At 45.0% G+C, this 26,538-nt stretch overlaps 2 protein-coding genes across 3 annotated transcripts; both read left to right on the forward strand.

Moving 5' to 3' along the window:
- The first annotated feature begins 52 nt into the window (after nt 1–52).
- On the forward strand, nt 53–12,487 carry CENPQ (centromere protein Q). Its single transcript, XM_082216530.1, has 8 exons — nt 53–247; nt 2,680–2,737; nt 4,896–5,016; nt 8,154–8,222; nt 9,648–9,777; nt 10,512–10,631; nt 11,345–11,422; nt 11,884–12,487. The coding sequence occupies exons 1-8, from the start codon at nt 125–127 to the stop codon at nt 12,007–12,009; spliced, it is 825 nt and encodes a 274-aa protein (XP_082072656.1). The 5' UTR covers nt 53–124; the 3' UTR covers nt 12,010–12,487.
- A 2,239-nt stretch (nt 12,488–14,726) lies between these two features.
- On the forward strand, nt 14,727–24,945 carry GLYATL3 (glycine-N-acyltransferase like 3). Of its 2 annotated transcripts, XM_082216506.1 has the most exons (6): nt 14,727–15,103; nt 15,832–15,941; nt 18,140–18,247; nt 20,593–20,719; nt 21,480–21,606; nt 24,199–24,945. In XM_082216506.1, exons 2-6 carry the CDS (start codon nt 15,864–15,866, stop codon nt 24,623–24,625), a joined length of 867 nt encoding a protein of 288 aa, XP_082072632.1. In that variant the 5' UTR covers nt 14,727–15,103; nt 15,832–15,863; the 3' UTR covers nt 24,626–24,945. The 2 variants fall into 2 exon arrangements, with proteins under 2 accessions (XP_082072632.1, XP_082072633.1); XM_082216507.1 differs by lacking the exon at nt 18,140–18,247.
- The last annotated feature ends 1,593 nt before the right edge of the window (nt 24,946–26,538 follow it).

Raw genomic sequence — 26,538 nt, forward strand, 5'->3', positions numbered from 1 at the left:
GTGTGGCCCCGCCCCCTTCCTAGCGGCTCCCGGAACGTCGTCTCGCGAGAGTGGGCGGAGCGAGTGACGCCGCCCAACGGTCGGGAGCGGGAACGGCCGCCCGTTTCCCTCAGTTTCAGGAACGATGAAACGCCGCCCGGGGAAGAGAGCGGCGAGGGCAGCGCCGGGGCCCAGCGGCCGGCCAGGCCCCTCAGGCGCCAGAGGGGGAGCCGGCGGGAGGCGGCCGAAGAGGACGCCTGAGGGGAAAGTAAGCGGGCGGCGGTGCGGTGCAGTGGTTGGAGCTACTTGAGGCCTCCGTGGATAAAGCCGCGGTGTTCATCTCTCCATTGACGAGGAGGAGATTGTCATTTCTTTCATGGCAAACCGCGACTGATAAAGAGGATTTCATGCTTCACAGAAATGCTGCTCAGCGTTGAAGCTCCGGATAGAGGGCTGTTTAAGCGAATGCCCCCGCTTGGGAGGCGGGGTACTCGCACCCCCCCCCTTTCAGCCCTTGCCGCTGTGCTGGAGTTCACCCGGATAGATCAGGTGCAGCTAACCAGGTGCAGAATGGTTCTGCGCAGGTAACTCTCCCGTGAAGGCTGCTTTCCCGTGCCATCGCAGCTCTGCACGGATTGGCGTGGGTGGGTTGGAAGTAAATGGAAAGCAGAGGGAACCCACTGTTCCCCACTCCCCTTTTATTTATTCCCACCTGTGCACCTGGTGGGTTTTCCTCTGGCAGCATCCTAGCACCCCACCACCTTCCCAGCGCCTGGTAAGCAGCCTTCCCCACCTTGCAGGGGAGGGAGTTGCAGGAGTTACTGGCTATACAGTACATGATTTCATGTTTACGTGTGGACCTCTGGAACACCCATAGCTGTCAACGTTTCCCTTTTTTTAAGGGAAATCCCCTTACAGTGGTGCCCCGCAAGACGAATGCCTCGCAAGATGAAAAACTCGCTAGACGAAAGGGTTTTCCGTTTTTGCGTTGCTTCGCTAGACAAATTTCCCTATGGGCTTGCTTCGCAAGACGAAAACGTCTTGCGCTTTTTTTAAAAAGCCGCTTGAAGAGGCGCAGTTGCAACGGACCGTGCTTCGCAAGACGAAAAACATCGCAAGACGAAAAGACTCGCAGAACGAATTCTTTTCGTCTTGCGAGGCACCACTGTATTCCGAATAGGATTCCTCGCAAGAAAAGGGAAAAGTTGACAGCTATGTCCCCGCAACCTTCACAGCGCCTGGTAAGCAGCCTTCCCCACCTTGCAGGGGAGGGAGTTGCAGGGGTTACTGGCTTTACATGATTTCATGTTTACATGTGGACCTCTGGAACCAAACCCTTGTGTAGGATGTGTGTTATGTGCACACAGTTTTGTTTTGTGTGTGTGTGTGTGTGTGTGTGTGTGTAGGATTGCATTCTTAGTATCCTGAAGCTGCATAACAAGCTGTGAATGTATTGCTGTACCTCTGCCATAAACTCAAGAATGCAAGCCTTAACCCCCTCCCAGCCATCTGCAGTATAACTGACCTGCCTTAGAAGGTGATTGTAGGGGCTGTGATAATGTCATGTATGCAATGTGCTTTGTACATTTGAAATAGCTGTAAGAGTGCTAAGTAGTATCGCCATAGGAAAGCCCAAATTACAGTGATGGTAGACTCAACTGGCCACTAGGTGGTGGAGTTGTTCCAGAGATGTGCAACTGGGCAAGCCGTACAGCTGTTAAATAAAGCACCAGAAGTACATAAATGTTTGCGGGCAGGATCGCTTCAGTCATTCAGCAAACGTTGGATGGTTTCTCATAAGTTGCACTGTATTTTTTGACGCACAAATGTTAAGATCTTGAGCCTAGACTTAGTTTGAGGCTGGAACTATGGAGAAGGAGGTTCTGCTTTCTGCTGCACAGAAACCCCCCCTCCCCCCCGCTATTCACTAAAATCTTTCTTCATTGGGCATGGGCCAGTGATATTTGGTTTATGTCCTGGCATGGTTGTAGGCGTCTTATGCAGGTTTCATTCTTGACTGCCAATTTGTATGATGACAACACTTCAGGTTTCTTTTTGCTGTGGATAGAGCATTCTGCCCATATTGTCTTCATACAACATGAGGCACAAAGTGTTTTTAAACTCAGAAGCAACAGACTGAAACTGACAAGAGGGCAAATAGAAGAGGACACCTTCACTCCGGTATGGCTCCCCTTTAATCACATACACAGCCCAACAAGACAACAAGAACTCACTGACATACGAATCAATCTGGCAAAGTTGACCCAACAAGCCACCCCACCCCTCATAAATGCAAACAAGCCCCACTGCAGCCAACCACATCTTGAGCCCCCTTAATCCCTCTCACTACCAAGGAAATTGTGACAAGCAAATAGAAAGAGAACCTATCCAATCAGTGTTAGAAACTGAGGCACCCCTTTAGCTAATGGGGCTGCCGCGCCGCTGGAGCACGATTTCTGTTCTTATCCTGAAACAAAGTTCTTAACCCGAGGTACTATTTCTGGGTTAGTGGAGTCTGTAACCTGAAGTGTATGTAACCCAGGGCACCACTGTATATGTTTTAACTTGATATGGTGCTCATAAAGAAGCCAGTGTGGGCTTCAGTGGGTTGTGTATCAGGCATTTGTATACTACATTTGTAAAAACCCATGGCAATTCAAGCATTTAATTGAATCTGTTTTCCTGTATGTTTCTCTATAGCAAGGTGTGCAAGCAGTCCAGAAGAAACAAAGGCAGCAGAGAGCACAGTCTTCTGAAGGTATTGGTATTAGTAATAATTTTATTATTAGCACAGCGATAGATCTCAAAGCTCTGTTACAATTGTGAATTTGTAGGCAGGGCAAGCCGTAAGACATAAAGTGTAGGGATTTACGATATGAAAAGTGTATGAAAAATTAAGCCACTGTCACAATGTGTCCACACTCTGTTGCTGTTTAGTGTGGATGCAATGTGGGTAATTAAAATTGCTGACACTTCTAAGAGGCTGCTGCCTGTTTGATCCATGGGGAGGAATCCCAGCATTCCACTGACCTCTTCCTCCCTGCCCTAACCTGGCCCAGATTATTCTCCTTTTTACTGTCTGGATATTTCCCTCATGTCTTCCCTTCTGCCTATCCAGACCCCTTCTAAAAAGGGGCAGTGTTCTGTGTTTGGATCCTGTCTCTCTGCAGGCTCCATTCTGCTCTCCTTCCTTCCTTCCTTTATGTCAAAATGTAACAACCCCCTTTCTCTTCCCAACTTCTGTAAGATCCTTCCCCATTTCTTTCAAATCTAAACTTCCCCCACCCCATCCTTTTTTATGGTGGTGGCCTATTTCTCTCTCTCTCTTGCTCTCATTCTCTCTCTTGGACTTTTTTGCACCCTAAACCCGACCAGCTTTGTGGGTCAAAACTCAAATAGCCTTTCCGACTTGTACGAGCCGGTGGGGTCCCCTCCTTCATTGAGTGGCGTGTGGCTGCCTGCCTCTCAGCAAAAAAGTACAGTGGTGCCTCGCAAGACGAAAAGAATCCGTTCTGTGATTCTCTTCGTCTAGCGGTTTTTTCGTCTTGCGAAGCAAGCCCATTGACGGATTAGAGGATTAGCGCTACTAGCGGCTTTTAGCGGCTTATCTGCTGATCGGATCAGCTGATAAGCGGCTTAGCGGCTTAGAAAAAGGGGGGGAGGGAAAAAAACCCGCAGGAACTCGCAAGACATTGTCGTCTTGCGAAGCAATCCCATAGGAGATTTGTTTTGCGAAGCACCTCCAAAACGGAAAACTCTTTCGTCTAGCGAGTTTCCCGTCTTGCGAGGCATTCGTCTTTCGTCTAGCGAGTTTTCCGTCTTGCGAGGCATTCGTCTTGCGGGGCACCACTGTACCAGGCAGGAGGAGCATGGTGCTTTGTGTTCTACAAGGAGGCATTTAAAAAGAACCTTGAAAGTAGGGTGTGTCTTCGCCTACTCCCAGCATCCCTTTCCCCTTCTTCATCTTTACCTCTCATCCTAGGCAACCCCCCCCCCCAACAGTCACCCAGCTTTATATGGACAGGGATAGTCAGGAAAAGTCCATCCTGTGCTGGGTGTTTCTTGCTTTCCTTCCCCATAATAACAAAGTACAGTGGTACCTCGGGTTACAGACACTTCAGGTTACAGATGCTTCAGGTTGCAGACTCCGCTAACCCAGAAATAGTACTTTGGGTTAAGAACTTTGCTTCAGGATGAGAACAGAAATTGTGCGACGGTGGCAGCGGAGGCCCCATTAGCTAAAGTGGTACCTCAGGTTAAGAACAGTTTCATGTTAAGAACGGACCTCCAGAATGAATTAAGTTCTTAACCTGAGGTACCACTGTATTTCGGTTTGTGATCTTGTTTTGTTCTCTCCACCCCTGTACTGCACACTAATTTCAGGAAAGGCAGCCTGGGACTGCCCTGTGGAGTGTGTTAGCTCAGCCCTGCAGAGCAGTGACATTGCTTGGATTCCCCTTGGCACATGTGCTCCCACTTAAAGACGCACAAAAAATGGGCCAGTAAAGGGGCGGGGCAGAATGGGGAAATACTCATTTACACATGTACTGTAACAGAATCTTAGTGTATGTAAGTGGCTCCCACAAGGGAGCTGCAGAAAGAATGTGGTTGGTTAAGGGAGGCATGGACTCAAAAAGGTTGAAAACCACTGCTCTAGCACAAGCAGGCCAGAGTTGTTAGGTATGGAGGAATCTTGAAAGGATCCCCATTGCTTAGAAGGCACCGGGCCATTCTTGGTTCCTTATTTACTATGCAAAGGGGAGGGTGGGACACATAGGAAGTATTAATTGTGGCTGATTTGCAAAGGCAGTGACTCTGTTGCCCTGCAAGTTGGTTACGAAGTTGTTGGCACAGCATTCTAGGCACATCTAGCTATCACAGTGGTGATACTGACAAACTCGCTTGTTCTTTGCCAGCTGAAACAACTTCTCTGTCTTCAAAAGTAGTGAAGGTGACTGCAGGCCAAAGAGCAAAATGGCAGCCACTTTCAAAGAACACAAGAGAGCAGTTGGAATCCATGATGCATTGGTTAATAACGTAAGTATGAAAGACCTTTCCATCAGTACTATATTAACTTCCTTTGAGAGGCTTCAGCTGTGTTGATACATTTATTAGTGTTATCAGTAAATAGCTATAGTTCTTAGACTAATAGAATTGTAGAGGTGGAAGGGACCCCGAGGGACATCTCCCTGCAATGTGGGGATCTTAACTAACATCCCATTATATTCATTTAGCCTTCTTCCACTCTTGTTAGCAGCGGGACGCGGGTGGCACTGTGGGTTAAACCACAGAGCCTAGGGCCTGCCGATCAGAAGGTTGGCAGTTCGAATCCCCGCGACGGGGTGAGCTCCCGTTGCTTGGTCCCAGCTCCTGCCAACCTAGCAGTTTGAAAGCATGTCAAAGTGCAAGTAGATAAATAGGTACTGCTCCAGCGGGAAGGTAAACGGGTTTCCATGCGCTGCTATCGTTCGCCAGAAGTGGCTTAGTCATGCCGGCCACATGACCCGGAAGCTGTACGCCAGCTCCCTCGGCCAATAAAGCGAGATGAGCGCCGCAACCCAGAGTCGGCCACGACTGGACCTAATGGTCAGGGGTCCCTTTACCTTTACTCTTGTTAGCAGACCTTATATCTCGAGTGAATTAAATTGGAAGAATCACTTACAGTTTCTGGACTTAAAATGGTTCAGCTTTTAGCAGTGGAGTTAAATTAGAGAGCTACACATGGTGGCTGGATATAAGCAGTGCCTCTTTGTGGTTTAAAGGAACACATGACTTAACTATGAACTCAAGAAGGAAATATATTTGGTTTTCTCCAAGAGAACTTGGCTTCCTGCCAGCAAAAGGGAATGGCTTTTAATAAAAGTGGCGTTGAAGCAATTAACATTTGCTGGCAGCAAATCTGTATAGTGTATGTATAAATAATGGTATGAGTGAACAGCTCAACTGCTGTGCATACAGGTACACAGTCTGTACCCTCGTTTAACAATCATAGAATTGTAGAGATGGAAGCAGTTGTGAGTGTTGTCTTGTCCAACCCCTTGTAATACATTAATCTTAACTAAAGCACCCATGACCGATGGCCATCCAACCTCTGCTTAAAACCCTTCAAGGAAAGAGTCCAGCACCTTCCAAGGGTGTCCATTGAACAGGTCCTACAGTCAGAAAGTTCTTCCTGATGTTTAGTTGGAATCTTCCTTATTGTCATTGTTTTGGATCCTGGATTCTGGAGCAGGGAAAAACAAGCTTGCTCCATCTTCCACATGATAGCCCTTTGGTTGTTTGAAGATGGTTATCACATCTCCTTCCAGTCTCCTCTTTTCTAGGCTAAACATCCCCAGCTCCCTAAACTGTTCCTCACAAGACTTGGTTTACAGAACCTTGATTACCGTATTTTTCGCTCTGTAGGACGCACTTTTCCCCCTCCAAAAATGAAGGGGAAATGTGTGTGCGTCCTATGGGGCGAATGCAGGCTCCTTGGCTTCGCGGCGACGCGCCTGTCCTGGAAGCTGGAGGAGGAACAGAAGGGTCTCCTTCTGTTCCTTCTCCAGCTTCGCTGAAGGGCGCTGCGCCTTCTCCCTCTCTGCGCAGCGATTCTCCTGTGAAGGAGAGGCGCTGCGCAGAAAGAGAGAGATAGAAGGCGCAGCGCCCCTTGAGCGACGTGCCTGTCATGCGAAGTCGGAGGAGGAACAGAAGGGACTCCTTCTGTTCCTCGAACAGAAGGGACTCCTTCTGTTCCTCCTCCCGCATCGCAGCGACGCGCCTGTCCTGGCTTCTGCTTTAGCTTCGCTGAAGGGCGCTGCGCCTTCTCCCTCTCTGCGCAGCGCCTCTCCTGTGAAGCAGAGGCACTGCGCAGAGAGAGAGAGAGAAGGCGCAGCGCCCCTTGAGCAACGCGCCTGTCATGCGAAGCCGGAGGAGGAACAGAAGGGTCTCCTCCTGTTCCTCCTCCCGCTTCGCAGCGACGCGCCTGTCCAGCGAAGCCCGAGGAGGAACAGAAGGGTCTCCTTCTGTTCCTTCTCCAGCTTCGCTGAAGGGCGCTACGCCTTCTCCCTCTCTGCGCAGCACCTTTCCTGTGAAGGAGGGGCGCTGCACAGAGAGAGAGAAGGCGCAGTGCCCCTTCAGCGACGCGTCTGTCCTGGCTTCTGCTTTAGCCCTGCGCAGCCTCTTTGGGCAGGGGGAGCCTTCATCCCGCTGCCCTGAAGAGGCTTGGCGGGGTTACCCCAAAAGCCAGAACAGCCACATGGTATCCCAGAAGCCAGATCCCTCTTGCTGTTCTGGCTTCTGGGGTTCAGAATAATTTTTTCTTGTTTTCCGCCTCCCAAAACTAGGTGCGCCCTATGGTCCGGTGCGCCCTATGGTGCGAAAAATACGGTATCTTGGTCACCCTCCTCTGCACACATTCCAGCTTGTCAACATCCTTCTTAAATTGTACCTAGAACTGGGCACAGTACTCCAGGTGAGATCTGACAAAGGCAGAATAGAGCAGTACTATAACTTCCCTTGATCAGAACACTATACTTCTGTTGATGCAGCCCAGAATAGCATTCACTTTTTTTGCTTCTGCATCACACTATTGACTCTGTAAAGCTTGTTGTCTATTAAGACCTCTAGATCCTTTTCACAAGTACTGCTGGCAAGGCATGACTCTTATAATTGCGCATCTGGTTCTTCCTGCCTAAATGCAGAATGTGGTATTTTCCCCTATTGAAATTCATTCTGTTGGTTTGGGCCCAGTTCTCCAATCTATTAAGGTCATCTTGAATCCCGATCCTGTCCCCTGCAGTGTTAGCTACCCCTCCCAATTTGGTGTCATCTGCAAATTGGATGCTTATCCTCTCAATTCCTTCATCAAAGTCATTTATAAGATGTTGAATAATGACGGGCCCTGAAGAGAACAGGGCTGGACCCACCTGTTCCTTTTTTTCTTTTTCTTTTCTTTATAAACTTTTAATAAACCTTTTTCTTAATACAATAAGATAAAAGAAACTAAGAAAGAAAGAAAATGTAGAGTCCTCTCTGAAAGGTAGCTCTTAACCCTTATCATACACAGAAAGTGATAGCTATCAGGAAACAAAACAAATCAACCTAATTCTTATCTGAGAGCAGCAACAAATCCAGCAAACATTTTTCCACAAGGAAGAAATAAAATAACAATATGTTATTCTCTTTCCTGCCAGATCTCTTCAGTATGAAACTACACAGAATAACAATGAAACTGAAAAGCACTTAAATTGCCTCAAGAAAAGGTAAGGAATATACCATAGCAACTGAGGGAAAGGACTGCAGGTGTTTGTGCAACATGACGCTGAGCATGTTTACATACATAAATGCTATTCAGTTACTTTAATCCCTGGTATACATCCATTAATCTTTAGGGCTTCAGCCTTAAAGGTATAAGAGCAGGTATGGTGTGGCTAGAGTGTTGGACTAACACCTAACCCCACTTAGCCATGAAGTTCTCTGGGTGACCTTGGGCTAGTTACTGTCAGCCTAAACTACCTGTAAGGGTTGTTGGGATAAAATGGGGAGAGGGAGAACCATGTATGCCACCTTGAGCTCCTTCAAGGAACAGTGAGTTATAAATGCTATAAATAAAATATCCAATGCAGGGATGTGCCAGATCCAGATGTGTCCAGGCCCCCCTCCCCATGGGCGATTTTGACAGGTGGGGGTGCCATGGATCTGTCAATCATCGGATCTTATATGACATCAGGTGATTGGGTACAGCTGCAAAGGAAGAATGAGGATCACATTCCAGTACTCTATTCTTCCTTTGCAGCAGCTGCATATTGAACTTTGCTGTAACTGATGTCATACATGATGTCAGGCTTGGGAAAGGTGGACATGGTTGGCCAAAAATAGGTTGATGGGGCAACCTCTGAGACCTTGCAGGCCTAGTCATGAACATGAGCCGGAGGTTCCCACACTTTCCTAATGCTAGGATGTCTCAGTTAGTGTCCCAGTGGATTAGGTCCCACATTATATTGCTTTACTTCTCCCCTTGGAAGCCTATTAAAGTGGTACCTCGGGTTAGTTCGTTCCGGAGGTCCGTACTTAACCTGAAACTGTTCTTAACCCGAAGCACCACTTTAGCTAATGGGGTCTCCTGCTGCTGCTGCGCCGCTGCTGCATGATTTCTGTTCTTATCCTGAAGCAAAGTTCTTAACCCGAGGTAATATTTCTGGGTTAGCAGAGTCTGTAACTTGAAGCATATGTAACCTGAAGCGTATGTAACCCGAGGTACCACTGTATACCTCTGTCAAAGGAGCTGGTGAAAAAGACATAGTTTCACTCATAATAAAATACGTTTTGTGAGAGTGAAACTTAATGTTAAACCTTTCCCTGAGATAATTATGCTCCAGTGTTCCTTAATTTTGAAAGCCTGGTGCCAGATTGCTCATGAAGGGTGTCAGCCTATGTGATAAAATACATTTAGACCTTTTAGCCTGTTGTTTGGAGAATAAAGTGAAAACAGAAGTTAGCCGTATGGGTTGACCATTTGGATTATATTGAACATTCTCTTCTCCCTCAGTCCAAAGCAGAATATATTTCTGTGCTGTTCAGTACTTCAAGTAAGCAAGGCTTGTGAGAACTCTAGTAATATAGTATTGCCCTTTCCATAAGTATAAATATTACACAAGGTGAGAATCTTGTTTATCGTTTTGCTCAAGGCTCGTCAAACATTTTGAGACCGTAAAGGTTCCCGTGGAGAAGGAGAGCAGCCTGAAGAATGTGCATAAGATGCTAGCAGAGGAAAAGGAAAAGAGTGTTTCTCTTGAAGAGGGTTTGGCAAAACTGCAGGTGAGGAAGGAAGAGAGGGTACATCTTGGGGATTTAAATGGCATATCATCTGAGTACACAGCAAAGGACTAATCCGTTCTGTGAATTAAGAAGATTATGAGCTTTAGGTGATTTGAAACCTGAAAGCTTCCTCACTATAGTGCTTCAGTTGGTATTCATAAAGGTTTTGTGTTATTATTGCAAGATATTTCAAATTATTTCACCCCTTCATACCGTAATGCTATACTTCTGCACCTCTCTCTGAGGGGAAACGTAAAGCTTTTTGGTACAGATGGAGCTATTGTGTTTTCCAAAATCTTTATGCCTAGACCATCTTTATTGGTTACCATACAAAATCTGCTTCATGCTGCCAGTTTTTATGGCATTCTTCAAAGTAAGAGAGGTGGAAATTGGAGTAACAGACTCTTTTAAATGTCATAACAACCATGGCACCACAAATTATTTATAAGAGTTAATATTTGTGAATCATAAAATTAACCCTTGCTTCACAGGTTACATATTATAAACCATTATGTATTATCAGACAAGTGTTCCTTCTGTTCAAGTAGAAAAGAGATCTTTTGCAATCTATTCTGTAGAATAAATCATGAAAGATGACGAATACTTGAGCTGCTTCAGCCTCATAACCGATATGTAGCAGTGGGAGCTAATCTAATCCTGGCAGAATGTTTGCTACACAGATGGTTCCTTGCTTTAAATATATTTCTTAAGTTTCATTTTCCTTTTAAATTCAGGAAGAAATAAACAAAGTTTCGTCCACAGCAGAGCTCCATGAAGGAAATATTCAACATCTCCAGAACAAAATACACAAATTAAAATGTCAGCTGGCTACAGAGAAAGCAACAGCAAATGAGGTATCTCTGAGATGGGGATGGAATTTTGAGTCTGGGCACGATGAACTGGGCTTGTCTCAAAGGACAATGGAGTGTGTCTCTGGGGATGAAGTCAAACCGCTGTGTTCGCAGCACCGAAGTTACCTCTCCGGGGCACAAGCCTGGGCAGTGTGTGTGCAGGTCCTGGGCTGTCCTGACGACAAGACCTGCCTCTCGGCCGCGCTGATGTGGTCCAAACGAAAGCAGAGCAATATGTTTGGCACCAGCTTGGCTGCAGGAGTTGCCAGAAGGAGGCAATATAAGGCGCCATCCAACTGTCTTAGGTCCGGATTTGTGTAGGGTTTACCCATTCTTTCCCAAAGGTATTATGCAAGGCAGTGGAGGTTTAGAATCAGAGTTGTCCTTCTAGATGAACTACTCCCCAGGTTGACGAGCCTCATCTGCCCAGACTCTTGAGTTCATGGAAGAATGAATTCAGGATTGCTGAAGGCGTATCGTTGACATAGCAGTTTGAAAAGGAGGTATAGCTAAATATATTGGAATATAGCAGTATATATTATAAATAACATATTAGATATGATTTAGTACAAGTACACAGGGGGGGGGAATGAGGTAGATGTTTGATATATGCATGCATACATGCCGTTCCTCTCAAAGGAGCCCAGGGCAGCAAAAGATGAAGCATTTTAAAAAACCCAATACAGATGCAGATATTTGCTCTCTTCCCTCTCTAGTTAATCCAGACAAAGGGCAGTGATGATCTTGGTCTTCCTGATGTTGCACAGTACCAACTCACAGCACCCATTCTTCAGGTGAGTGGCGGGAGGGCTGTTTCAGAAGGCTCCCGAGAGTGAAGAGGAAGTTGCTCTTAAAAATCACTTCTTGCAAAAGTATCTTTTCTATTTTGTTCCAGGACCAGCACCTTTCTTCTTGTTCACACAGTGATTAAATGGTATTTCCTAAACCCAGCCTCCCTCAGCCTGGTGCCCTCTAGATGATGATGGACAGCTCCCACCAATCCTAGCCGGTGTGGCAAGCAGTCAGCGGTGTGGGAGCTGTAATCCAGCAACATTAGAAAAGTTCCAGGGTGGAGAAGGCTGTCCAGAAACAATTCTTTCTTGTGTATTAAGGCTTGCTGCTCCTTAATTTTGTCTGCCCTCTTTGCATCCTTGAGCTACCTGAAGCTTTGCTGGAAATTGCACTGATTTCCTACCTGAAAATCCTTTGTTTTCCTCATACCATTTTAAACTTTCTCCCTTTTCACATTCTGTAGGATGAGCTTCTGAAGGTCAGAAACCAAGAAGGTCTTCTTAATGACATAAACACCATACAAGAATCAGAAGAAATGAAGACACTGTTTGCTTTCCTAGAACAGGCATATGACTATGTGGATGTCTGAAGAAAGTCAGTTGAAGGACATTGCTTATTGAAGAACAAGGATTAGCCCTATTTCTTGGTGCTTTTATCTTCCATGAACGTTTTGTTCTCAAAACATGATAGTTATGATGGTACTCTGTCTTCAGGAAAGTGATGGATTGTTACAATCTGCGTTGTGTTTTGTGCAGACTTTTAAAACAAATGAATTGAGATATCTTAAAGTTAACCACCCTATCTGACAATATGTATATATCTTTGTAGCTTATTTGCCTGTATCATGAGAAATTTCCCTTTTATTGCAGTAATCCTGATAAATGAGTGCAATATTCTACAGTTCTAGTAATACAAAGAACCTGAGAGACTGGCTTCACACAAAAGAGCTCTATGAGACTTTTGCTTTTATAAATTTCTATTTATTTTTCCAGATAATGAAATAAAAAACGTAAATATGTATTGTATTGATTGCTGGGTCTAATATGAATAAAGTACCACCTGCCTCACTTTTGTGAGATGCTGCAGACATATATTTTTGTGTAACCATGTGTAGCCATCCTTGCTACAAATAGGATTGGTTTTGGCTACTCAAGTCAGTGCTGCTGCAGGTAAAACCAGTCAGCAGTTTGGTTTACTTATCTCATCAACAAGCTGATTTAAGTGTGAACAAGTTAGGCTTAGTCATAGTTTATGGCTCTTTCAAATCATCCAGGTGCAGCCCAGGCTGGAGGAGCAGCAGTTCCAAAAGATTAATTGCAAGAGGGGATGATCTTAAGCATGCCACGCTGGACATTTTAACCCGTTAGTAGTAGTAGTAGTAGTAGTAGTAGTAGTCTGACTGGGTCACACCAACACATTAAAACACAATACTTTATTTAAGGGGTCTCAGTGCCCCACCCCAACCCATAGACACTTCCTTTTCCATCAACCAACATTAAGGGGTAGGGCCTATTGAGGGGGGCTTTCCTGAAGGGGTGAGCCAACCTAGCCTCTCCTTCCTATGTGTGCTACATTCAGAAGGTGAGAAGCTTGCAGTAAGTATCCTGGAGATTGAGCTTGGCTCTCATCATCCCAAGTCATTGTCATACAGTGCTACCTCGGGTTAAGTATTTAATTCGTTCCAGAGGTCTGTTCTTAACCTGAAGACCACTTTACCTTAATGGAGCCTCCTGCTGCTGCTGCGCCGCCGCTGTACAATTTCTGTTCTCATCCTGAAGCAAAGTTCTTAACCCGAGGTACTATGTCTGGGTTAGCGGAGTCTGTAACCTGAAGCGTCTGTAACCTGAGGTACCACTGTATTCTGTTGATTCTAAACAGAAGGAGCGGCTGCCAGGTGCCTCTGCTTTTGAAGTAAGCATGCAGAAGAAGGGTGGATAAGCAAGATTGACCTTTCCAATCTAGCAGAGCAACTCCCTGCTTAGCTCCCCAATGTAAGTTGTCAGGGTTTTATTCAGTGCTTCCTGCCTCAGTGCCCTAGAAATCTACTGAGTTTCTCATGAAAATCGTAATGTACAATAATAGGTTTTCATTTATATCAAATGGGAAGGGTTGTGAATGATTTAGGCTTCTATATGCATTTTAAAAGAGGAAAATAAAGTCTTGCTTGCAATCTAACAAAATATAATTTTACCTAGTCGCAGTCGCCTCTTCAAGTTAAATTTGATCTCATGGATATTGGAACTAATGCCAAAAAGAGAGAAAACTGAAATTAAAGGATTACATTTTATTTTCAAAGCAGGGTTTGGTTCCTTTTCAATAAGGAAAGTCACACCTGGCATTTATTAGGTTTAGGAACCACAAGATTAAGGTGTAACTCTCCTTTCTTATAGTTTTAATTGTCAAGTGCCATTCAGTTTTGGAAAACAAGCAAAACAGGTATATCACATCTCTGGCTTGCATATTTTTCTCTCTGCATCTTCTGAAATAAGCCTGAATAAAAGAAACAGCTTTCTGCTACACCCATAAAGATGTTGCTAGAACACTGTACAGCCAAGAGAACTGTCAAATCAGTTTGTTTACATGCTACTGATCTCGGTTTTGTTTAATGACAAATGTGCTCTAGCCTGTGGTCCACAGGGAACGAAAAGTGCATGTATGGTTGCCAAGGATGAGACTTCAGCACCTAGGCTATATGGAAGACAGATTTTAGCTAGAAGTTAGAATTGCTTTGTTTCAAAAGAAGTATTCATATTTATATAAGTTTTAAGCGGGTTGTAAATCAGCCATGTTTCCTACACCTAATATTTAATCATCTTATCTATGCAATAAGATCTATGGTAAAGAAGTAGATACATAGGTAAATGGAACAATGAAAATGAAATTATATCTAATTCCTGAAGTTGCTGCCTTCTTTGGAAGGGTTATGCAACTGGCCTGCTTCCAAACTTTAATTTCAGTTTAGGAACTTTCACAAGGTAAAAATAAATAGCCTAGAAGTTAGAAGTCTATAGCCTTGAAAGTAATTGAAGATGGACACAGGATTATTTCACGTGTCTGTTCCAGATATAAGACTTTTAGGACCTCTTCTTACAGATTTCTTAAGAGATGCAGAGCTTTTTCCTGACTCAAACATCCTAGTCAGTTCCTGTTCAGCAAATTCAGTCCGGCCCAAATGATTGTGGGAAGAAGCTAGAGCAGCATTAGGAAAAGCCTAACCGAACAAACGGGGTTTTGAACATGGGGGAAACAGAGAGCTTTCAAAGGCACAGAGGGCATCTGTTTCCCACAATGTATTTCTATTTGCACAGTTTAGACCATTTCCCACACGACTGTAGAACTATGACTAGTTCTTTGATGTCTGGTTACACCGTCGTAATTGCTCAATAAGTCCCTAATAATCATTGTAATTTGTTTTAAAGTATGTGGAAATGGGATATCTTACAAGAAACAGTGCTGCAATATCAAATGTCTTGTGGGCAGTGAGGCAAGTTTGCAGGCCTTTTTGAGTTTTTTGACCTTTACTATTGTCTTTTAAAGCTTGTGTTGTAAGTCCCTCCTTCCGAAGGTGTGGCTATTTCCTCTTCATCTTCCACCTGCTCCCAGAAAATCTATGTAACCGAAAGTGCCTCTTAGTGTTCCAGCTGTTTCCTATATCTGAACAGCCAGTTGAAAATCAGCCGCAGGTATGCGACCTAGATATATGAGGGTTGTGTGGGATATTTGTATATTTTGTTCAGAGAGTGGCACGTATCTGTGTCCATAGCCCATTGTGACGCAAAATGCAGACACGGTGTCTTGAAACTTTAATCCAATTTAAAATGCCGTTTTTATCTATACGCTATCCGTAACGGGCTATGCATGTCTATAAGATGATGTTTCTTTCTTACCCCATTGTAGAAGAATTTTGAGTTCTGCATTCCAACAAAATAATCTCTGCGTTGTGAATTTAGAGAGGGCGGCTGCCCATGCACAGCTCCCCACCCTCTCAAGTTTAGGGTGAAGACAGGCTCTCTCTATACTACCCTTTATTGGGTTTAAAACTATGAGAGTGGACAAGAGTGCTGTCAAAGTTTTTATTAGTTTTATTTACAAAATGTTTACCCCTTCGGACTTGTCACTCTCATAGCTGCTTACAGCAAACTGAAAAAGGTAGAGCAGTAAAAACATCAAATTTGTGGCAGTTACTGTGTGAAATTTTCTCCAAGAAGCTTGTCATGGGTTTTAGTCCAGAATAAAGTCCAGCTGATTATAGGGTACTGGGGGGTGGGGTGGGTGATGGCACTGTATAAAATGTAAGCTATAAGTACAGAAGGGTATGATCTCTAGGATTATGTTTTGGGCTTCCATTTTCCAGTGCACTGAAGTAATATTTGTTGCTAGTCACGGTTTTTCTTCTTCTTGTGCCCTCTAGTAGGCCACCTATGTTTGCATGAAGGTTGCAAGATGCTGGTGTTAAACTGTTCTACAAAGCTGCAAATACTGGAACACAAATTACTCAGTAATTTTCCTGAATCACTCAAGGTAATGCAAATCTACGTAGACTTTATTTATGGGCTTGAAAGTCTGAACTATCAGGGTGTATCTTTTAGAGATATGATGGAGTACAGATTTTTGCTATTAGACCTGAATTTGCACTTGTGTTCCATGCAGAAATGCAGTTGGGGGCTGTTTTTTGTCTTTTTGAAAAGATGGATGGTCTCTATACTTTTATTAAATAATAAATATATTAGCACCCCCAGAACAAAATTTAAACTTGCATAAAACAATTACAAAGTGATCACTACAGTATTATGATAATGAACATTAGAATTTTATGAGGGGGTTGACAGTTATAAGAATAATAATCTGATGCAAAATGGTGGGCTGGTTTTGTTCCTGCCTTCAAACATTGGCATCAGTGATTAATGGAGACCTGTTGAAAATTCATAAAGATGAAATGTTATATCTACCCTATAAATTCAGTTCGTCATAAATGTGCAACACATGCATAGACATAGATGCTCAGAGAGGGTAGCAATGATTATGCTTTGCAGGCAGTGGCGTAGTGTGGGGGGTGCAGGGGGGGGCGGCCGCACCGGGCGCAGCATCTGGGGGTTAGGGTTAGGGGGCGCAAATCCACAGGTTAGGGGGCGCAAATCCACGGGTTAGGGGGCGCAAATTACTTGCCTTGCCCCGGGTGCTGACAACCCACGCTACACCACTGTTTGCAGGTATGTGCCAGTTCTGAATGAAAAGTGCAAGGCTCCATTACGCTGGTGTCTCTCAGGTACCCACGTTCAACTGAGGTCTCAATTGCAGCCAGCAAATCAAGTGAGGTGATGCTTAACTCTGTAAGCTGAAGCATTCAAGAAAGCCGAATGTTTACTCCCTGAGAAAAGCAAAACAAAAACTCACCATCGTTTCTGATACAGAATTGTGCCTGATTCATTTCAGGTGAAACATACACAACTTTTCTGGAAAACGTCAGAATTTGCAGTCTTTTGAAACATCTTTAAAGGCTCTTTTCAGTTTGTTGCTTTTGGAAACTTGCTTTGCTCTCCCTTGTGTTTTCCCTCCGTTTGAGCTCATTACTGCAGCCAAGCCTTTGGCTTGCAGAGTGTCATGGGAGTAGGGGAAGAACATTGGCCTCCATCCTCCCTGTCCTCTTCTCTCCGTAAATGTCAGTAAGATCTTGCTTCCATCTACAATGGTTCTCTGAAAACACATTTGCAGAAGAGAGAGGGAAATAACTCAACCTTTTAAAGCAGCCTAATTCTTAGTTCCTTAGGCAGTGATGAATATAGGTAAAGGTAAAGGGACCGCTGACCATTAGGTCCAGTCGCGGACGACTCTGGGGTTGCGGCGCTCATCTCGCTTTATTGGCCGAGGGAGCCCGCGTACAGCTTCCGGGTCATGTGGCCAGCATGACAAAGCCGCTTCTGGCGAACCAGAGCAGCGCACAGAAACACTGTTTACCTTCCCTCCGGAGCGGTACCTATTTATCTACTTGCACTTTGATGTGCTTTCGAACTGCTAGGTTGGCAGGAGCAGGGACGGAGCAACGGGAGCTCACCCCCATCACGGGGATTCGAACTGCCGACCTTCTGATTGGCAAGTCCTAGGCTCTGTGGTTTAACCCACAGCGCCACCCGCACCCCTATTATGCATATATCCAGTGCTTTTTACTTCTTCAAATAAAAAGTTTTCCTATTCATATTGAAATGCTGCCCCTCACTGAGGCCATACTTAGATTCACAAAATGTTTAGGGGTCTGCATCCCCCCTGAAATAAAGCACTGCATATATCCAACCTGAGCATAGGATGGGGGCACTCACAGCATTAACACCCCAACAGATCTTGCTTCCCTATTAGGTTTCCAGATGGGCACCAAAGTCCAGCATAGACATGTCTCTGTCTCCTCCAGCTTCCAGCTCTTATACACAACAGCTCTGTTGTTCTGCTGCCTAGGCTCACCTGGCATCCAGCCAGGTGGGGAAAAATGCCTACCCCCCTTTGTGGAGAGCACAGTTCTTGGCTCATGTTTTCGGATGCTTATGAGCACTTAACTGGCCAGCGAAAGCCAAATGACTTAATTTGGCCGATCTTCCAGGTTCCCTCATGCAATCTAGCCTCACTGATACAGGATCACAGGTTTTGGAAGGGACCTAGGGTTTCATCCAGACTGACCCTCATAACAATATTTTTTCCAAACTCTAAGCAACTCATCTTTCCTTTTGAAGGTTTATGGAGCAGTGCTAAATATAAACAGAGGAAACCCCTTCAGGAAGGAAGTGGTGGTGGATTCATGGCCAGAATTTAAAGCTGTTATTACCCGCCGGCAGAGAACGGTATAGTAAGGGGTATAATCTAGTGTGTTCTCCCTCCATCTCTCTCCCCTCCCCCATACACACAACATTTAGGTGCTGCGTGTTCAGCATTGCTTAAAAGAGCCATGGATTTGTGAGTTCTCCTCTTCTCTTGCAGCATGAGTGAAATACACTCGGAGTCAAGTGTGGACTTCATGCTCTTTATTCTGCTCATAGTAGTGAGGAATCGAAGTTCCTACGAAATGTCTGCTTTATATCCATTATTTACACAATGGGCCCCACGTGATTGGCTAATTCCGGGATTCTCCTGTAGGCAGTCTACATCCCAATCCCAAAGAAAGGCAGTGCCAAAGAATGCTCCAACTACCGCACAATTTCACTCATTTCACATGCTAGCAAGGTTATGCTTAAAATTCTACAAGGAAGGCTCAAGCAGTATGTGGACCGAGAACTCCCAGAAGTGCAAGCTGGATTTAGAAGAGGCAGAGGAACCAGAGACCAAATTGCAAACATGCGCTGGATTATGGAGAAAGCCAGAGAGTTCCAGAAAGACATCTACTTCTGCTTCATTGACTATGCAAAAGCCTTTGACTGTGTTGACCACAGCAAACTATGGCAAGTTCTTAAAGAAATGGGAGTGCCTGATCACCTCATCTGTCTCCTGCGAAATCTCTATGTGGGACAAGAAGCTACAGTTAGAACTGGATATGGAACAACTGATTGGTTCCAAATTGGGAAAGGAGTACGGCAAGGCTGTATATTGTCTCCCTGCTTATTTAACTTATATGCAGAATTCATCATGCGAAAGGCTGGGCTGGATGAATCCCAAGCCGGAATTAAGATTGCCGGAAGAAATATCAACAACCTCAGATATGCAGATGACACAACCTTGATGGCAGGAAGTGAAGAGGAATTAAAGAACCTTTTAATGAGGGTGAAAAGAGGAGAGCGCAAAATATGGTCTGAAGCTCAACATCAAAAAAAACGAAGATCATGGCCACTGGGCCCATCACCTCCTGGCAAATAGATGGGGAAGAAATGGAGGCAGTGAGAGATTTTACTTTCTTGGGCTCCATGATCACTGCAGATGGTGACAGCAGTTACGAAATTAAAAGACGCCTGCTCCTTGGGAGAAAGGCGATGGCAAACCTAGACAACATCTTAAAAAGCAGAGACATCACCTTGCCAACAAAGGTCCGTATAGTAAAAGCCATGGTTTTCCCAGTAGTGATGTATGGAAGTGAGAGCTGGACCATAAAGAAGGCTGATCGCCGAAGAATTGATGCTTTTGAATTATGGTGCTGGAGGAGACTCTTGAGAGTCCCATGGACTGCAAGAAGATCAAACCTCTCCATTCTGAAGGAAATCAGCCCTGAGTGCTCACTGGAAGGACAGATCGTGAAGCTGAGGCTCCAATACTTTGGCCACCTCATGAGAAGAGAGGACTCCCTGGAAAAGACCCTGATGTTCTTGAAGCTACTAGCATGAGTTTGATCAAACTGCGGGAGGCAGTGGAGGACAGAAGTGCCTGGCGTGCTCTGGTCCATGGGGTCACGAAGAGTCGGACACGACTAAACGACTAAACAACAACAACAAACCTGTAGGCCAATCAGGTTGCGGATTCACTTCCACCTGGAGTTGGATTGGGTGGCTCCTGTGGACCAATCACACTGCTGCATTCTGGATCCTGTTGTTCTAGGACCATTCAGACTGCAGCATTCTGAATCCTATTGTTCTAGGACCAATCAGACTGCTGCAATTTGGATCCTATTCAACTCAGTACATAACAATGAGCATGAGGGGAGAAGAAGCTTTCACCTCCGTTTTTTATTATGCCTGAAGCTGAACAAACCAGTTAGTTTTAAGCATGGTTTAGGGAGTCAGGCTAGCTTCAAACCATGTTTTATTATACTGGCTTGTTTGCCCTAAATCATAGCTGAGACTGACTACAGTTTAGGTTCATAGATAATGGTGAACTATACTTAATTGACAATAGAAGTTTCAACATGAGTCCTTAAAGCAAACAAGCTTTTTCATTTAGTTTTCTTGATTTATATACAAATTTTCCTGATTTATATACAAATGATTGCTGAAACTTGCTGTTAATATTTGACATGCTCACTTCCTTACTCCTGAAATTTGAAATGGGAAGCCTAATAAGAATCGCTACAAAACTCATTTATTGAGAAGAAATAAAGGCTTTTGGCCATTGTTTCTTCATTCTACTTCACTTGACCAGCCGTTTGACCAGGCCTCCTGATTTGAGCCCTGTGGCACATCACAGTTTTGATCATAGCAACAAAACTATTATGTATCTGTGTGTATAATGGGATGAACTAGGGGTTTTTGTGTCTTTAAAATCATAGGCTGAAAGTGATGACCTGGACCATTTTACCAATGCATATGCTGTATTCTACAAGGACCAGCAAGCATATCAAGCGTTGCTGGAGAACCCAGAAACCGTGAACTGGGAACAAGTCTTCCAAATACAGGGTAAAGCTTATTTCTTGCTGGGTAATGGAAATAAGGATGTGCCAATGCTGTGACTGACTTCTGAAGAAAGATTTCCAAGCAATATTGTCAGAGTGTGGAAAAAGTTAGTGGCACAGACTTGAGAATTTCAGCAATGTGCCCTTTGTCACAAACTAGATTTTTGCCAGGGTATGTTGTACCTGCAATATCCTAAGAATATTTAGATCAAACGCTGTGCTCTAATTATTATAGAATGAATGGTGAAAATATAGCAGAAATTAAATGGTGTATGTTCTCTTGCAGGCTTTCACATAAACACTTGCTTATTTATGTGTCCAGCAGCAAAGTGATTCTCTCTCTCACACACAGAGACATGGTTGGTTTTGCACTTGGGAATTTAATGTGATGATTGCAGCTAATGAAAATGTGTATACAAGTTGTTTTATTTAAACCATTGTGTTAGATTCTTTCAGCTGTTTGTTTAAACGCCCCAGGGTACCTTCTCACAAAACGAAATGATTTTAACTTTTAATCTGAACCATTCAGTGAGGGATGTAAATTTGGTTGTCAGTACAGGTGCCCCAAAATATCTATATAAAGCATCAAAATGAATTTTGGGTTCTGTCTTATGAGTGTGAAAAAGGAGCATTTCTAAAGAAATGAAAAAAAGTATTTTGTGGGACACAATACAGCACCTCTAGCTAGCTTGGCTAAACTGGATTAGTCCATTTCCTTATATCTTGCATTTTAAAGGCTTATTCTCTCATTTATCTGTACGCAGGACTGCAGGATGGATTGTACGGTGTTTCCCAAGCTGTAGCTAGTTCCAAGCTTGTGGGTGTAAAGCAGTCTTGTTTCCAAATGGTTATCCATCCAGATCCTGACACACTTCCTGAGGTTAAACTCCCGTATGTTTAGTCATATCATTACTATTTTCCACAGCAATGCCGCTCTTGAAATATTTGCCAAAATTAGACACTGATTTATGAAGGTGGGTGAAGACGCCCCAGTCCACTCAAGGATTCCCCCACCCCACCCAGTCTGCTGATTCCTGTCCTTTTCTGTATTAATGTTTTGCAACATCGGGGGGGGGGGGGGCAGATTTCAGGCTTGTAGAATTCATTTGTGTGTTTTTTTTACTAGATTCACTGGCCAATGTCAGGTGTAAAATACGGTTGGAAGGAAGGCTGGGTGGGTGACGCACAGCATAGTATTAAACAAGAAGGTTTAAAATGCACCCCTGAATCTTTCCTTCCCCTAGCTTTGATCACCACATTTTCTAAATTAAGATGCTGTGTCAGATGAAGAAAAGAATTCCCCTTTTTGTATTTTTTAACCATTTCCAGGAGCAACTCCATGGACAAAATTGCTACCCTGCAGGTGTGAAAGCAAAGAATGCATTGTTTCTGTTGGATGCATTCCTTCAAACTCACCTTTGGTATTAAGAATGGACTTGTATTAGCAGGATCCAAAGGGACGCGGGTGGCGCTGTGGGTTAAACCACAGAGCCTAGGGCTTGCAAATCAGAAGGTTCGAATCCCCATGATGGGGTGAGCTCCCCTTGCTCTGTCCCAGCTCCTGCCAACCTAGCAGTTCAAAAGCACATCAGAGTGTAAGTAGATAAATAGGTACCGCTCCGGCGGGAAGGTAAATGGTGTTTCCGTGCACTGCTCTGGTTCGCCAGAAGTGGCTTAGTCATGCTGCCCACATGACCCGGAAGCTGTATGCTGGCTCCCTCAGCCAATAATGCGAAATGAGCGCCGCAACCCCAGAGTCGGTCACAACTGGACCTAATGGTCAGGGGTCTCTTTACCTTTACCTATAAGTATTATCCCAAAAGGCCGAGGTGGGGAGCGACAGCAAGGAATATCTGATAGGCTTTACCGCCTACAGGCTCCACTTTTCCCTTCTGTTTGTCTTCATTCCTTCCATTACCACCCGTCTCACGTAGGACTTATCCACACTTGCCTTTTGGCCCACTCTTTCCAGGCACTGGTCTGTGCTTAAAAGCTCTGCGTCCAATCCCTTTTTTGCCCCAGAGCTTTCTCCTCAAAAGCCAGCTCTTTAGCACTCCATCAAGCAAATGTCAGTTCAGGTTTCCCACAGATTGAGCTTTAAAGGGCAGATTTTCGCTGGGAGAACTCCAGAGCAATAGATAAATGCTTTTCAATATTTTTATGCGCCCCCTTGCCCAGGTTGTCCGGAGTTTTGGGCTGGGTTGTCATCAATATGCTGATGACACCCAGCTTTATCTGTTGATGGACGGCCACCCTGACTCGGCCCCAGATACACTGACCAGATGCTTGGGAGCTGTGGCTGGATAGCTGCGTGGGAGCCGGTTGAAGTTAAATCCTTTGAAGACAGAGGTCCTCTGGCTGGATCAGGACAACATGGGGTTGGGGTGCCAACTCCCATCTCTTGTGGGGACTCAATTAGTGCCAGCGCCTTCTGTCAAGAGTTTGGGTGTCACCTTCGACACCTCCCTTTCTATGGAGGCACAGGTTGCAGCCACAGCAAAGGTGGCATTTTTCCATCTCTGCCGTATTAAGCAGTTGGTCCCTTACCTTTCTTGCCCTGATCTGGCCACAGTGATCCATGCGACGGTCACCTCCAGGCTTGATTATTGTAACTCGCTCTACGCAGGGCTGCCCTTGAAGCTGACCCAGAAACTCCAGCGGGTGCAGAATGCTGCGGCAAGGCTCCTTATGGGGTCCTTGCCGTGGGATCACATTCATTCAGTGCTTTACCAGCTGCACTGGCTCCCGGTGGAGTACAGGGTCAGGTTTAAGGTCCTGGTTTTGACCTTTAAAGCCCTATGCAGCCTAGGACCCTCGTACCTACGGGACCACCTCTCCTGGTATGCCCCGAGGAGGACCTTAAGGTCCATAAATTACAGCACTTTGGAGGTCCCGAGCCTCAAGGAGGTTAGATTGGTCTCAACTAGGGCCAGGGCCTTTTCAGCACGGGCCCCGACTTGGTGGTCACAAGAGACCAGAGCCCTGCTGGATTTGACATCTTTCCGCAGGACGGAGCTGTTCCGCCTGGCCTTCGGCTTGGCCTCACTCTGACTCCTTATATGGGATTTGGTATATAAATGTTTCCTCCCTTTATGGTCTTGATTTATGGGCTACCACTAAAATGAGGCACTTTAAGCTGTATTTTAAACCATATTTTAAGCCGTATTTTAATTAACTGTTTTTTTTCTTTTTCTTTTTTTCCTATTATGTTTTATTGTAATTTATATTCAGTGTTAGCCGCCCTGAGCCAGGCCCTGGCTGGTGAGGGCGGGGTATAAATAAAAAAATGTATTATTATTATTATTATTATTATTATTATTATTATTATTATTATTATTATTAGATGGGCACTCGGAAACAGAGCTTTAAAGTGCTCACTGTGCCTGGAAAGAGCAGAGGATAAGCCCCTTAGTATGTATTCCCTGTTTTTGTGTGTACCTTATGGATTTTACAGCCCATTTTAAGTGGATAAATCTTTTTTAGGCTAGTACCTCCACCCAAGCTTGCTTCCCTTGATGTCTCCCATGCCAGCCTGCTGAACAGCACATGGTCCCGAGGAGGAAGCGAACAATGCCGAAAATACCTTGCCAACCTCATTTCCTGTTTCCCTAGTACCTGCGTCCTGGATGAAGGGGGCTGCCCCATTGCCTGGGGTTTGACGGACCAATTTGCTACTATGATCCATGGTTATACTTTGCCGGAACACCGCAGGAAAGGGTACAACCGCCTCATAGCGACAGTCCTCGCCAAGAAGTTACATAGCCAGGGCTTCCCAGCTCAGGGAAATGTCCTGGAGGATAACGTCCCATCAGTAACTCTACTGAAAAGCATGAATGCCCAGTTCTTGCCCTGCCAGTTTGTCAGACTTATCCACACGCCTTTCGGTTTTGTAAACACATCTCAGCTGTAGCTTAGCTTAGAGATTCAGTGACCTTTGTGGCATTTCTTTACAACGGATGAAAGATACACTGCAGCAGTTTGGGGGGCGAAATTTGGTGATATGCAGAAAGTCAGAAAACTTCATAGAATCTTAGAGTTAGTCCAGCCCCCTAGAATGCGGGAATCTCAGCTAAAGCAGCATGCATAGTACCATATTTTCCGGCGTATAAGACGACTGGGCGTATAAGACGACCCCCCAGCTTTTCCAGTTAAAATGTAGAGTTTGGGATATACTCGCCGTATAAGACTACTCCTCTTCCAACGCACACCAAATAAAAATTTGAAAAACCAGTCTCCAGTCTGGCTCGGAAATCCGCTCCACTTCCCAGTGGCCAGGGGCTTCTGGGGCCAATTTTCAATTGTATTTCTGCTTCATCTAGAGAGCTTGGTGTCTTCTGATTTAATTTGCTGTTGTTTTATCCTTTGGTGGGGAGTTGCTGTAGGAGCTGCTGCTGTAGCCGGCGTATAAGACGACCCCTGATTTTTGAGAAGATTTCCCTGGGTTAAAAAGTAGTCTTATACGCCAGAAAATACAGTACTTTCTTGTGCATGAAAATCTATCTGGAAAACCAGTCCTCCCCAAAGTCTATGATAAAGCTCTGATGGACCTCAGTAAGATTTTATTTTAACCTAATCCAAATGCATCTAGCACCAGACGTTTATTATATTAATTCAAAAGTAGCCTCCTGGGCAGTGGGGGGCAGTGGGGGGCAGCCAAGAGAGCTGCTTCTGTGCATGTTGTGAATATGAATCTGAGTGAATATCACCAATCCATACTGCAAGCTTATCTGAGTCCAATTAAACAACTGCATCTTCTAATCCTAATCGGTTTGGGCACCCCACATTAAGAGCTACCAAAATAGATAGATATTGTGATCCCAGAAGTCTCTGCTTTAGTGCTTAGTGCAGGGGTCAGCAAACTTTTTCAGCAGGGGGCCAGTCCACTGTCCCTCAGACCTTGTGGGGGGCCAGACTTTATTTTGGGGAAAAAATATGAACAAATTCCTATGCCCCACAAATAACCCAGAGATGCATTTTAAATAAAAGCACACATTCTACTCATGTAAAAACAAACTGATTCCCAGACTCTCCAGGCCGGATTAAGAAGGCAGTTGGGCTGGATCCGGCCCCCAGGCCTTAGTTTGCCTACCCTTGGCTTAGTGTATCATTTCATATTGTTTAAATGAACCTTAAGTTTTTGCTGCTTCAACAGTTTGTTCTTAATTATTGCCTTATCCTCTCATAGAAATATTAAGAATGAATAATAGATTGCAGTTGCACTTGCATTAAACTAGCTATTCTCTCACCTACCGTACACTTTGCCTCTATACTTTCAGTTTAGTGTTCTTCTAATCCAGTGATGGCCAAACTTGGCCCTACAGCTGTTTTTGGACTACAACTCCCATCATTCCTAGCTAACAGGAGCAGTGGTCAGGGATGATGGGCGTTGTAGTCCCAAAACAGCTGGAGGGCCAAGTTTGGCCATCACTGTTCTACAGTGGTGCCCCGCAAGACGAACGCCTCGCGAGACGAAAAACTCGCAAGACAAAAGGTTTTTTCGTTTTCGAGTTGCTTCGCAAGACGAATTTCCCTATGGGCTTGCTTCGCAAAACGAAGCTTGCCCCCGCACCCCGGACCTCTTTTGAAGCAAGGGGTGGCGGGGAGAAGATTGCTTCTCCCTGTTGCCAGCCCCGCAATCTCCGGGGACAGAGGGGAAGGCGCACGCGCGCCTTCCCCTCTGTCCCCGGACCCCTTTTGAACCAAGGGGCGGCAACGGGGAGAAGCGATTCTCCCTGCTGCCCCTTCCCTTGCTTTAAAACAGGTCCGGGGACAGAGGGGAAGGCCCGTGGCGCTTCTCCTCTGTCCCCGGACGGTCTCCATAGG

Source organism: Podarcis vaucheri, assembly GCF_965113315.1.
Source record: "Podarcis vaucheri genome assembly, chromosome: 3".
NCBI lineage: Eukaryota > Metazoa > Chordata > Lepidosauria > Squamata > Lacertidae > Podarcis > Podarcis vaucheri.

What these genes read in the sequence shown, in the direction of transcription:
- CENPQ (XM_082216530.1), top strand. Translation starts at nt 125, where the DNA reads ATGAAACGCCGCCCGGGGAAGAGAGCGGCGAGGGCAGCGCCGGGGCCC. An exon ending in ATGATGCATTGGTTAATAAC is followed by an intron (nt 5,017 to 8,153) that starts GTAAGTATGAAA and finishes CTTTCCTGCCAG; the next exon opens with ATCTCTTCAGTATGAAACTA. An exon ending in TCACAGCACCCATTCTTCAG is followed by an intron (nt 11,423 to 11,883) that starts GTGAGTGGCGGG and finishes CACATTCTGTAG; the next exon opens with GATGAGCTTCTGAAGGTCAG.
- GLYATL3 (XM_082216506.1), top strand. Translation starts at nt 15,864, where the DNA reads ATGCTGGTGTTAAACTGTTCTACAAAGCTGCAAATACTGGAACACAAA. An exon ending in ATTTTCCTGAATCACTCAAG is followed by an intron (nt 15,942 to 18,139) that starts GTAATGCAAATC and finishes TTCCTTTTGAAG; the next exon opens with GTTTATGGAGCAGTGCTAAA. An exon ending in ACAAGTCTTCCAAATACAGG is followed by an intron (nt 20,720 to 21,479) that starts GTAAAGCTTATT and finishes ATCTGTACGCAG; the next exon opens with GACTGCAGGATGGATTGTAC.